At 43.8% G+C, this 13202-nt stretch overlaps 1 protein-coding gene across 2 annotated transcripts in view; it reads left to right on the forward strand.

The window, feature by feature from the left end:
* Nucleotides 1-13202, forward strand: part of GPR176 (G protein-coupled receptor 176) — a 34318-nt gene that overhangs the window by 987 nt on the left and 20129 nt on the right. Inside the window, exon 2 of one of the 2 annotated variants that reach the window (XM_058807941.1) lies at nt 3481-3895. In XM_058807941.1, the coding sequence (XP_058663924.1) occupies nt 3667-3895 (229 nt within the window). In that variant the 5' untranslated portion in view covers nt 3481-3666. Of the gene's footprint in view, nt 1-3376; nt 3896-13202 lie in introns of those variants that run through there. The other variant, XM_058807940.1, reaches the window with a different exon arrangement.

The following is a 13202-nucleotide window of genomic DNA, read 5'->3' on the forward strand; positions in this document are numbered from 1 at the left end:
GTCATCTGTGACCTGGGGCACTGTAACTGATCACTGGAGTTTCTTCTGGTACAGTTGGGTATGCTCATTATCAATTTGTATATAATAAATAAAAAGTTTCCCTGCATTAAAGACTGGAAATAAAAGTGACCAGGCCACAGATTCATCTTCTCTCCCACACAAATACACAGCAAGAATGCCTCGGTGATGCAGTAAGTAATTAAGAAATGTCAGCAAAATTTCCTCTAACAATAATTATGGGTTTGTACTTCCCAAGCATGTGGTGTGGGGAACACAGCCCACCACGTGGGAAATTTCTCCCCTGTTACACTGTATAGCAGTGGGTGGGCCAGATAACAACATGCCTTTTAAAGCTGCCTGACTTTCCCCTACTTTGTGACTTGGCAAAATTTTAGCCAGTTAAGATGAAGTGCTCTAGACCAGATGTCTACCTCAAACTATTTTTTCCCTTAATTACTTCTATAATGATTCATTGTTTCTAAGAAGAAAGCTAGAGTAAAATAACACAATCATAAAAACATTCTCAGAATTTGTTTTTAAAAGTCTTGTACTCCAGCAGGAGTGTGAAAATTTGATGAGGAAGAGACAACCTTTTTCAGTGCTGTGGCTTTGCTAGCTAACCTTCTGAAAACCTGCATGAACCGAACCAAATTACATTACTGCAGGGAGTCTTCACATGCTCAGCACAGATTTACTGGAATACGATGGAATACACCTGCCTCAAACATGTGCCAGACTGCATCTGGACAGAAGCTTCACTTCCAAGATTTAAGGCAAAATTTAAAATTCTCTCCCACAACAACATTAAAGTTTAATTCTAGCAAATAAAATTTAAATGATTTGTGAGAATGTGCTTTCACTTCCCCATGTGCATGGTGAGGGGAAGTCAATCTTCCTATGAAGTGCAGGAGGGAGAGAAAAGGTTCTGAGTATTAAGAGTAAGAAATTTGGCAGAAAATAAAACCTCTTGCATTCCAGCCAGTCTTCAGAGATCAGAGGGGCTGCATGCAGCTGGGCTTCTTCTGATTATAATCAAATTGGCATGACATGGTCGTGTTCGATGGGAACTTCTATGAGCACAGATTTACAAATAATGTGATTTATTGAAGCAACAGAAATAGTCTGAATAAATGCACAAGCTATGATAGAGTTCTAATGATAACATTGTGTTAACTTGGGTAATAATAATAATAATAATAATAGCAGGTACCCGCTTATCAAGACAGCATCTCCACTTGGATGGAGGGAGAGGAGAGTAGCCTGAGAACTGTCTCTGAGGTCTTTAAGGGTCTTTCTTCTTACATACTGTGCAGTCCTAACACGTCTGCCCTCCTTACATACTGTGCAATCTGATCCCCTCCTACATTACCTATAGAATGGTCTAAGCAGAGTGTAGAGTAATACAGTAATTTATGTGGTAGCATGTACTTCATTAAGCTTATTAGCATATGCAGATATGAGCATTTTAATATTTAAATGACTTTTAATCAGACAAAGATTTCTTCTTTGGCCATGGTGTCCTTCAAAGTTCCAGTTGTGCAATTTACTTCTGTTCCATTCCTAATTCAAACCTGGACCATCCTATGACCACAGGGCCAGCTTGGCTTTAGCCAGCTCAATCTTTCTTGACTATGCAGATCTGTGCAAAGACAATGCAGAGGATACACAGTGTAGGCTGTAGATAGTAAGCATTAACTCTTGTCTTGCTCCTTGGTCATCATTTCATACTGATGGAGGAACTGAAGAAAAGGATGGCTGTGTGAGGAAAAGCACCTTGTAGGTGACTGGGAGGTAAGGGACTGAGGTCAGACTCTGGTTACAGACATTGGCCACAAGAATGCTGCAGGCAAAAAGGAGGAAGAAGCTTGTTCAGAAAAGGAAAGGTAAGGGGAAAGCATGGTGAAAGCTGCTGATTATTGCTTAGAAAGTGGGGGAAGAAGGGACTAGGTGGACAAAGTGAATGAGTTATGGGTGAGAGGAAAAGGTAGGAGGGTGAGTGAGTCTGAGGCCACAATAAGTGAGTCAGAGATGTGAATTACTAGACAAGTGGCTGGAGCAGTGAACTCCTAGAGGAATGAGAGGAGGCTGCAAATGGCTGGGCCCAAACACATGGAGGTACAAGCAGAGGCTTGGCCAACAGCCTCCAGGATCTGTGGTGGGATGGGGCAATGGCAGTCCCCTATCCCTGTGGTCAGCAAATGTCTTTGAACCCATGGCACAGCACCCAGCTCTGTCCTGGATCACTGAAGTTCACATTGCAGGACACCAGGCGGATGCTACTGGAACACATCTCATGGGCCTGGGGTGCCTGAGGAAGCCTTGCTCTGCCAGGGCTGAGCACATGGATAGCTCCTCTTCCCGGGGCACTTCCAGACTGGCAGCCAGTGGCTGAAAAAACCTTTCTGGCTTAATTTTTAACTATCACTAGTCTCCAAATTAAAGGCAAATGTGTATGCACTATATGGATGGACATCATCTGTAGAATCAATGCCCTTATTACGACCACTTAAGAGCTTTTCTGGAAAATTATACATTTAGAGAAAAACTCTATTTTAACAAGTAACATGCGTATCTAGAACCCAGCACCGTGTTTTGACAGTCTGTCAGCAGAATTAGAGACCTGTTTCAAAACAGCGGTTTAAAAGGCGCCCGCCCGCTCCCACAGCCCCCGAGCGAAATGGCGGCGCCGCCGAGCGCCGCGGCCGCGTTACGTGATGGCGGCGCGCCCGCCCTGGGGAGCGCGGCGAGCCGGCGGCTCCTGCTTCCCCCGGCTCGGGATGGCCGCAGGATTTGGCGGTGCGGGGCCGCAGCGGCTCGGCGCCGGGATGTGGGAGCACGAAGGAGCAGGGCTGCCGCTGCCAGCCGCGCTCAGCGCGGGGCGAGCAGGGATCGTAGGATCGCTCGAGCGCCCCCCGCCTGGCGATCCAAAGCCCAGCTCATTTCCCCCGAGGGACAGCGGGAGCGCAGGGGCAGCCCCTGAGCAGTCGCGGGCCTCTCTGGACGCTGTGCGAGGGTCTCCGCGGCGTCCGGCGCCGCGCAGAGCCAGCAGAGACGGGAGGGAGCCGTGTCTCGCACGGGCGGAGCGGGCAGGAGCAGAGGAGAGAGCGGGAGCCGGTGTGCCACGGGGAAAGCCGTGCTCTTCCTCTCTCAGGGCTGTGAGCAAAGCCAGAGCCAACGCCGAGAGTGCAGTGAGGGGACAGTGTTGGTGCCTCCCCAGTTTTGAAGGCCGGTTTTTCTGTGCAGGGAGCGTGTGCGAGCGTGTGCGCGGCGGCCGCGCCGCGACCCTCGGCAGCGGAGGGAGGATGAGCCGCGGTGCGGGGTGTGATTCTGGGGACCGCGATTCCTTCTCTCTCGCATATTGCGGTAAAACATGCTGAGGAGACCTGTGGCGGGGTGAAGCAAAAACTATGGCACAGCTGATCGGAAGCAGAAGCCTGGCTTGTTTTCTGTTTTTGTTTACTGGCTGTCATGACTTACTAGGTGACAACGCGAACAGCCAGCCCTGCTTCTCGGGACACAGGAATGTGGTGAAGATGCCTCCGAGAGGCAGAGACCGGGCTTTATCCTCAGAAGCGTCTGTTTGCCTGTGGGCTCCGTGCATTCACTAAAGACAAGGGCTGGACAACCTGTGTTATTAGGGGGCAGCAAGGAAGGCGGAACCTCGCCATGGGGTACGACAGAAGCTGGGTGCTGGTGAATGAAAGCGACCATGCCCCGTCCCAGGCTGTCACCGGAGCTCTGGAGACGGGCAGCGCCTCGGCCGGGCAGATGGTGTGGCAGGGCGGGAATGTCAGCGAGGCGGGCGCCGTGAAGAGCGAGGAGCACGGCGAGGAGCAGAGCTACCGGCACTTCACCACCACCGTGCAGGTTATCATCTTTGTGGGCTCTTTGCTGGGTGAGTGAGAGTTGCTGGAGTTCTCGGTTGATTTTATTTTATTTTTGTTTTAAATCCTTGTGGTCAGGGACTGCGGACCAAAAGGTGCCTAGCATCACTGGCTGCCTTCGTGACTCTTCTTGCTGCATTTCTGGTCCTCAGGTGTATGATTTAAAGTTCCTTGTAGGTTTTGATGTGTAAAAGGTGTTGCCATAAAATGTATTCGTCATGGATAAGAACTTCTACATTGGATGTATGTATTACTTAGTAACCTTCTCTACTAGAATTTAAACGGGCAAAATTTACATGGGTTCATGACATGTTTATTTTCAGCTGGAATGGGATCTGTTCTCTTTAACATAAACAAGGGTGTGGAGTGTTTTAAAACAAGTTTTGCTGAATTTATGCTTCACTCTGCAATAATTTGGCATTTGTGTCCCCCAGATTTTGAATAAATCCTTTAGGAGTACTTTATACTGTAAATATGTATAACCATGTGCAATCTTGCTTTACAGTAGGATCATATGTGTTGTCATTTGAATCATATGTGGTTGTAAGGTATTGCTATATAATTTTACGAATGTGTGTACATTTGCTTTCTCGATGCTTACACCAAATTTTGTTAGGAATATGTGCACATTTATTAGCAAAAAAAAAAAAAAGAAAAAAATTCCAAAACAAAAATCCAAGGCAAAATAAACCTTATGGTGAGTCAAGTTAGCACTGTTTGGGAGATAAGTAAGCTGGATTTCAGTAAAATGTCACTACTACCTTAATCATTCAAGGCTTTACACACAGGGCTTGATTGAGAAAGCACCCAGCTTTTCTTAAGGGAGTTAATCGGGAATTTGCTGATGGTCATTGGCTCATTTTATCAAGAATTTGTTTTGGATCTTTTGGATTTTCCTGATCCTGACTAATGGTTAAGTCCATTTTTGTGGTCATGGTAATAAATTCTAATATCTATATCCTTTTGGTAACATGTAATATTCCTTAAATAAGTTTTAAGAAGATGATAAGCATAGCCATGGAACAGTGTTGAGTCCCAGTCAATGATGCTCTTACTGGCTCTTACTGTAAATCACTGAGTTTTTTGGCATCGACTATTCCTCTGTGCAATGGAGATAATCCTCATGGTTCTCATGGTTCTTGCTTTTTTTTCTTCTTAGCATATATTGTGGGGAAAGGATACTCTTACTATCATAGGTACTCTGTGGTTTTTTGTTTGTTGGGTAGTACCTGGCACAAAACAATAGCCAGCAAACAGTCTCCTAAAATAACAAGACTAGATGAGGAAATTCAGAATTTTAATTCTTTCCCTTTTTTTTGGGTTTTGAACCTTACAGAGAATAAATTTGAGTCATATGTCCAGATTTTGTTTCGTGAGCGTGGATCCTCCAAAATTATTTGAAGAAGAAAACAGACATTATCATGTAGTCCTCCTTCAGCAGCTAGGAGTTCTTAAAAACCAACCAACCAACCAAAAAATACCATAGGTACAAATTTTGCAAGATTAATGTAAGTTATGGTTTGGCCCTCCTGCAATTTGTTTTCAAGACATGGAGAAAACATTTCAAAATGTCACAAGGGGTTTATTTGCTGATTGGATGGCTGGGAGGCTGATGAAACTTCCAGATCAATAACTTTTCCAGGCCTGTCAAAGAGCTAAACAGGGGAGGAAATAATATACTTTTTTAATTATGAAAGTGCACTAGTCCAATGACAAATGTTAGCAGTGGGCCTTATGCATTTACAGTGATGGAAACCAATCTAAACTATTTTTTTGAAACTAGTACCCTTTGCTACTAGTCTCCCTGTGTCCCTGAAGTGCTAATTTAAAACATTGATGATACACAGTATCATAACAGCTGAGAACTTTGGAGTCTTTAAAAATGTCTTCCCATATCAACCCAATGAATGTGCTACTATTTCTTTTTTACTGAATGGAAAGAAAGCAACATCTCATATGTGCCAGGAGTTTTGGATGTTCACACACTGGACAGTATCTCTGCATCAGCCAGGGATAACAACTGGGTATTTGCCTCACACTTAATGCTTCCAGAAACACTGTTAATTGTCATTTTATCTCTGCCATGGTCCTTGGAGCGTGAGTGGCATCCAGCTCTTTTCTCCATCATGTGAGCCCCCCAGTTAAGCTGCAGAACAGCAGTTCTTTGCTCTGGTGAGTCCCAGGTTCCTCTTTGCAGAGGGGCAGCCCTTCAGTAGGTGGATGAGACAGTCCTTCTCCCTAAAGCCTGAGAGGGGGTCACGCCCCTCAGGGGTAGGATGTGTGGGTTTGAATCCTTTCTGGTTTGGGTGGATGTGCTGCTTGTGCATTTCACATCATCAGTGCATGCCCAAGGCACTTTGCTATTGATAAAACAGCATTAATTACCCTTTTAAAGGAAAAAAATTCAGCTTGAAATGGAGCAAACCTATATGACTCACCCAGTCTTGCTAATGATTGCAGGGGTCTGACTTTAGCAGGAGCGTACAGCATGGAGAGGTGCAGGTCCTGCAAGAGGGAAGAATTGCAGTTGGCGTTGTGAATTTAATTTAGGTCCCTGCTGTGCACAAGAATGTTTTCAGCTGTGGGAGAGATGCCTGTTATGGTTTTCTTTTCTCTTCTCCCATTTAAGACCTCTGTTTGAGTACTGTGGGAAGACTTGGGACACTAGGATAAATTCTTGTGTTAGTTCTCACTGTGATATGACAGAACAGTGCTGTTTTGAGTGTTTCATTATATCTGCTGAAGGCAAGGATGAGTCAAATTTTTTTTTCTTTTTCTTTATTTTAAGCTTGGAATGACATAGGGCTCCCTTTCCAAGTGACTAAAGTTTTAATAGCTTTCTTTTTATCAAAGAAGATTCCTGAGATCAGTTTTGCGGTGAATATAGGAGTACAGCAATACTGATCTGCAAGGTGTATTTTTCTCTTGCCATTAGAAGGAATCAGTATGCATAGACTAATTATTACTTTAGCTTTGAAAGAAGAAAGAGAGTGTATCACTTCTGAGTTTTGGTGGGGAGAGGTCGCTAGAGGTGGCTGCAGCCTCTTTCAGTTGAGTGCGAGCAGTAGGGTGAGATCTTGGAAATGAAGAGGGTCTCCAAAGAGCTCTTGGAACCAGTGTGCACAGTGAGCTTTGTTGGAAAGGGAGATAAAAATAATGGGTGAAATGCAGAGGACAATAGCACCTACTCAGGAAAAGGGAAAGGAAGACCAGAAATAAGAGTTTTGAGGCAGATGAGGATGTGGGCTCTCTCTCTGAACATGGTTTTCCCATGGTTTACTTAGTTCTGCACATAAAGTCGCAGCAGATAAGTGGAGGAGCTTATGAGTTGTGTTTTTACTGACAATTTTAACTGAATGCTCATGTCATGTCAGATTTAGGTGAGATTATATCCCATTGTAGAATTATATTGTGAAAGTGTTTGGGTTGGAAGGGACCTTAAAGGTCATCTCATTCTATCACCCCTGCCATGGGCAGGGATACCCTTAGTTAGAGCAGGCTGCTCAATGCCCCATCCAACCTAGCCCTGAACACTTCCAGGAACACGGCATCCACAACTTCCCTGGGCAATCTGTTCCAGTGTCTCACCACCCTCACAGTTTATTCTTCCATATATCTAACTGAAATTTCCTGGTTTGGAGTTTCTGTTCTTTTCATATTTCCAGGGTCTGAGAATCAACATTTGTTCCTGAGACTGGGTATGTTCACAATTTCCATGTTATATAAAACTGAATTTCTTCTTTAAAAAAATAATTTTTGTCAGTCATTTAGGAAAAAAATCCACACGCACAAAATTGATGCAATTTACAATGAGAAAGGAAATGTCTTCAGTGCTGATGTCTACTCCCCAGACTGAATATGCATCTTACTTTCTATGCATTTTTTACTAGCTGTATCCCACATAATCCCAAATCCAGGAAGCTTTCCCAGACATTTTAGATCAGTGCCTTATTTGAGGTTTGGGGAATTAGGCTCTATGTTACTTGCTCTTTCAGCTTCCTAAATCTGTCCTGTACAGCAGGAAATTTAACTGGAAAGGCTGAGGATGCTCTGCTAAAGTTTCAACTCTATTTCAGTGGTTATAGTGCTTTTTGGAAAGTCATGGGTTAGATTGGTTACCTCCTGGTTTCCAGCCATGTTTTGAAGGAAAATTATGTGCTTTGAAAGAGGTGTGCAAAGTGAACCTCTGCTGCCTTCCCAGTGTCCTGTAGGACAGGCTTGCCCCTTTTCATGAGCATTTCCCAGTCTCCCTCTGCCCCTGAAACTGATCTTCTCCTTGTCTTGGTAAAGTCAACATGGAAGAGATGTTATGCTTTTGTTTTTTGTGTGTGTTCAGTTGAACTGCTAAGCAATTCTCTTTGGAAGAAAAATTGAGTTTGAGGAAAGGATGAAGAAGAGGGGTTGTGAGATTGCTGGGGCCCCTGTTGCCATGGAGACCTCTCTTCTCCCCGAGCTTCTGCAGAGGCGCCTTGTCTGGCTTTGGCTGGGGGCCCTTCAGGTAGCACTGCTGCTGCCTTTTAAGAGAGGCTTTGGGAAAACAGCCCTTTACCTAGCCTGGAAGTATGAGATGCAATGATTTATGCCTGAAATGCATATGCCTGATACTGTGGGGGTACTGTGTGATGAAGACTTCCTCAGACATGTATTGGGGGGGTTAACCAATGTCTCTAAAGATCATGTGTGTCAAGGATGTTAAACTGGTGCCTTGTAGATAGCCATTGATCCCATTTATCCTAGAATCACAGAATATCTTGAGTTGGAAGAGACCCACAAGGATCATTGAGTCTGACTCCTGGTCCTACACATGACAGCCCCAAGAATTATACCATGTGCCTGAGAGTATTTTCCAAATGCTTCTTGAGCTCTGCTGCTGTGTCCACTTCCCTGGGGAGTCTGTTCCAGTACCCAGCCACCCACTGGATGAAGAACCTTTTCCTGATATCCAATCTGCACCTTCCCTGACAGCTTCAGGCCATTCTCTCAGATCCTGTTGCTGGTGGTCAAAGAGAAGAGATCAGTGCCTGCCCCTCTGCCTCCCCTTGTGAGGAAGAGTCAGACTGCTGCTGTTTAGAGAGAAACTGATTCTTACCAGTCATTTTACTGTCTGTACTCCCCTGTGAACACTTTAATGAGAGCTATGAACCACAGCTCTTTAACTAAGTGACTGGATGTCATGATTTGCTTTTTATTGTGAGTTACAGTTGCTGAAACACCTGCTGGTGTGTATCGCTTGATTGTTTAGAACTTCAGTGAAAATCTAGATCTGAGATTTTGTATTGATGTCATGGGCAGTAAGTTAGTGTTTCAGGCATGAATGAACCCACGCACTTAGCAAGAATTTTAAATAGTGTTAGTTCTGTTACAGATTTCGTTTAGTGGGTTGCTATTAGGGAGGTGTCATGAGCTCTTAAATGAGGGGGTTTTTTTCCTATTCTGTTCATCTTTAATTTCTTTTTTCTGTGATGTTGGAAAAAGTACGTTTGCCGCTGAAGAACATTGTTCAAGATCTAGGAAATGGTATACATCTCCACAAAAGGTGCTGGCTGTGCTGCAGAATCCTGTAGGCCAGTAGAGGTGTTCCTGCTACAGCTCCATTTCCTCAGAATGAGCAACAGCAAGGCTGAGCACACATTCCCAAGAGGCACACGTGCAAGCAATACATCTATACCTATTACCCATGAGCAGACACACAGACTGACACAGAAAGAAAATGCAGCATTTGGGCAGAAACAAGGTGTATCAATGGCCTCATCCTCTTCCCCTCTCTGGGGAAGGATGAAAGCCCATTAGTATAAAATATATAACTATATGGACATATAAGCCAATATGGATCACTCTGTAGCAGCTGGTCCTAGACTTCCAGTCTGCCCAGTAGCTGGCCTGGGATCCTCTTGCCTCCCAGTTGCCTCACAGACAGACACACAGATGTAGATGGCTTTCTCCAGGAGCCGGTTTGGAGCTCCTGGTCCTCTGCTGTCCCCTCTGGTTACCTGGATCACACCTATGGCCACACCAGCACTGGCTTCCTGAGCATCTCCTTCTTGCTGGCTGGTCTGGCTTGGTGTTCAGTCGTGATCACACACTGACACGCACCCACACAAATGCTCACTCTCTGTCTCTCCAGGCATTGCCATCTTGATGCATCAGCCCTGATGTCCCATGGTCTTTCCCCAGTTACTGCACTTGGATTTCTGTTTGCTCACAACTCCATGGAGGAGAGAGCCCCTCACCCATGAGAAGAGTTGGCAATGGAGTTTAATGACAAGGTGGGACAGACTGTGCTGATCAGGTGCAGGGTGTGGCCAGACCAGTGTATGAACTAAATGCTGATTTATAGATGCCTTTTATCTCATTTTCCCTCTGATCTCACGCACTTTTTCCTATCCAAACCACCATGGCTGGATACCTGGAGCTTGGACTGTAAGATAAGTCACCACAGTGGGAACTTGAGATAAGATAAAGGGGATGCTATTGTCCAGGTGTTATCTCAGACCAAGGGACGTGTTAGAAAAGCTTGGGGAGAAGAATCTATCACTGGTAATGGGCACAAATAATGTTGGATTTACAAGCCTCAAGGACAGCCAACTCAGCAACTGTGCTGAAATCAGCTCACATTCCCTAAAAGATAATTCTGGCAGGAGCACATTGCAACCACCAACTCACAGCCCACCAGCTCAAAAGAAGAGAAAGAATAAGCACCTCTAAGGCACTTATTAGCCTTAGAGGTGAGGAAATAATTTAGCCAACAGAATAAGAGAACTGTGTAGTCAAATTAATTCCTTTGTTTGCTAGGATGTATAAATAGCAAAATGTTTTGAATGACCTTGGTAGCCCCACCACTAAGAAGCCCAGGGTGAAGAAGGACCAACAGAATATCACTGGATCCACAGGTGGTGACTATTTTCTACTTGATTTCTCCACTGCTCCCTCTCTGTTTTCTATTTCTTTCTACCTCACATACGTTGTTAAATAAAATCCATGTTATCAGCTTTGGCTTATAGTGTCGTTTTCTGGGGAGGTTTTGGGATGGGAGATCCTTTCTCTGAGTAGGATTTTCAGGTTCCCACACTTGCTGTCTCCCTGCTCCTTCATGGAGGTGAATATTTCCTAATATAGGCTACAAGACACTTCTTTTTGATATTTGGTTAAGATGAGACTCTGAGATCATACAGGAGATGTATACTAGTGGGAATATCAATGTGAAGTGCTTTGCAGAGAAGAAAAAAGATTTTATATACATCCTGTATATATTTAAGGAAAATTTTCCATATTACCAAATTAATGTTTTATTTTCCTGTTGTACTTGTTTTTGATCCCATCATAGAATTTGTAAATGACTCTAAATAGTCTTGGGTGTCCAGTATGGGAGGTCAATAGCTGGGGCAATAGCTAAATTGGATGCCCAAAGACTTGGGATTTCTCCATGTTATGTTTCCTATACTTGCTGTCTCAATATTCAATGAGGAAAGACTTCTCAAAATGTTTTGATAGTGGGGTAGGTACTGCTAGAAAGTTTGCAAATGGCAGAAATACTAGTGAAACAATTATTGTATTGTACCTTTGTTCATCTCACTGCTGATTAAATGCTCTCCCTGCAGGAAATACAGCCTCTTGTTTTCTGAACAGTACTGTTACATGTAAGCCTTTTTTATTTTTAGCATCTTTAAATTAGATTTAGCTGCTGGAAGCAGGGAGAAGAGCTGGTGCCTTGTAGTCAGCCAGCTTCCACGGAAACATTGCAATAAGGAAAATCTCCTGGACTGAAAGGCTGGCTCAATAGGAAATTGTGTAACCTCTCATGGTAAGGCATGAGTTTAGCCAGACAATGCAAATGGCATTATGGTGGTAACAAAAACAGCAGTGAAGCTGGAATGGTGATGGCAGGGAGAGCTCTGATTGTCTTATTCTCTGCTCATGGTCTTGCTGTCATTGGCGATTGCTGGGAGATCGCTGTGGACTGCTGCCTTTCAAAATGGTTTATTAGTTAGGATATTCTATGCTGTAATTGACATTCCTTTCCATTACAAATAGTCTGGATCCTAGGAAATACAGTCCTTCCTTCTGTTCTGCCAGTTCTCTTGGGATGGGGAAAAAAGCCTCTAGTTGTTTGGGAAACAGAGACTATTTGTAGCCTGCTTTTTTCTACCACCTTTGACTTATTTTCTTGTCTGTCAGAGCAATTCCATACAAAGACTCATCAATTTCTTCCAGAAGACTGATAAAATGCAAAGTGATCTTATTTCTTGTGTAACCTCTTGTATCTTTGTCCACAAACCTTGTGTCACTTGGCATGTTTCCAGACCCCAGCACACCTTACTTTTGTTGTACCTATATTTTGTATGGTGCAACTAGGTAATTTCTTTGATATCACAGAACAAACAAAAAAGTCAGTCATAAAATGGGCTAAAATATATTTTCTTCTGCTATTGCCTGAATTAGTTGGAACAAGTGGAAACCACTGAGGTAGGGTGTTTTGTTTTTTTTTTTTTTCAGTTTAATAGCTGTAATTTTTTAGGAGTATCTAGAAGAAAAAGAGTTGCCTGATTTGCCTTTTCCATTTGTGATATTAGGCTGTTTATTTCACATTTCTTTTTCAGACGAGCATTAGCTACAACCCCTTTGGATTGTATCAGTCTGAATTAGGGACTTCTCTGCCCCTGAGCAGGTAATCACATATATTGTGCTTTGGCCAATAACATTGTTTCTTTTTGGAATTTGGCTGGCACATTGAATTTAACATGTTAGTTTTTAAAGATTTTATTAATTTAGCTTGTCTTTTGCTTCAGTGACTAAGATTGCAGTCCCCCTGCAGTACTCTAGGGTGGTGCCTGTGTAAGGTGCTTAGCAGTAAATTAAGATGTAGTTGCTTGGCAAATGCTCTGAGTAGCCTCACCAAACCCCCACTTACCCAGAGCACATAGCCACCAAAGGAAGCAGGACAGGGCCAAACTCACCTGTCTTGCTTGGCCTTCCCCCTGCTCCTCTCTTTCCTGGGCAAAACAGCTGTGCCACCTGCCCTGTGTGATTGCCCTTTGTTTGTTACATGTTCTTCCAGCACAGAGAGAGAAGCATTCATTCTATTTTGTTTGGCATGCACAGATACCCTGTGATGCCTGGACACAGCCTTTTTTTTTTTAATTGACATGTTGTGTCTCCATCTTGCCTAAGTAAGTCTGGGAGAGGACCTGTATGTGTACAGTAACACTGAGTATATGACTGCTAATCATCAGGGAATTACAGGGGGATGTTGCCACATACAACATACTGTTCTCTGACATGTCCATAGCTTTTTTTGAGCCCATATTTTAAAAGATAGAG

The sequence above is a fragment of the Ammospiza caudacuta genome, chromosome 6 (assembly GCF_027887145.1).
Source record: "Ammospiza caudacuta isolate bAmmCau1 chromosome 6, bAmmCau1.pri, whole genome shotgun sequence".
Lineage (NCBI taxonomy): Eukaryota > Metazoa > Chordata > Aves > Passeriformes > Passerellidae > Ammospiza > Ammospiza caudacuta.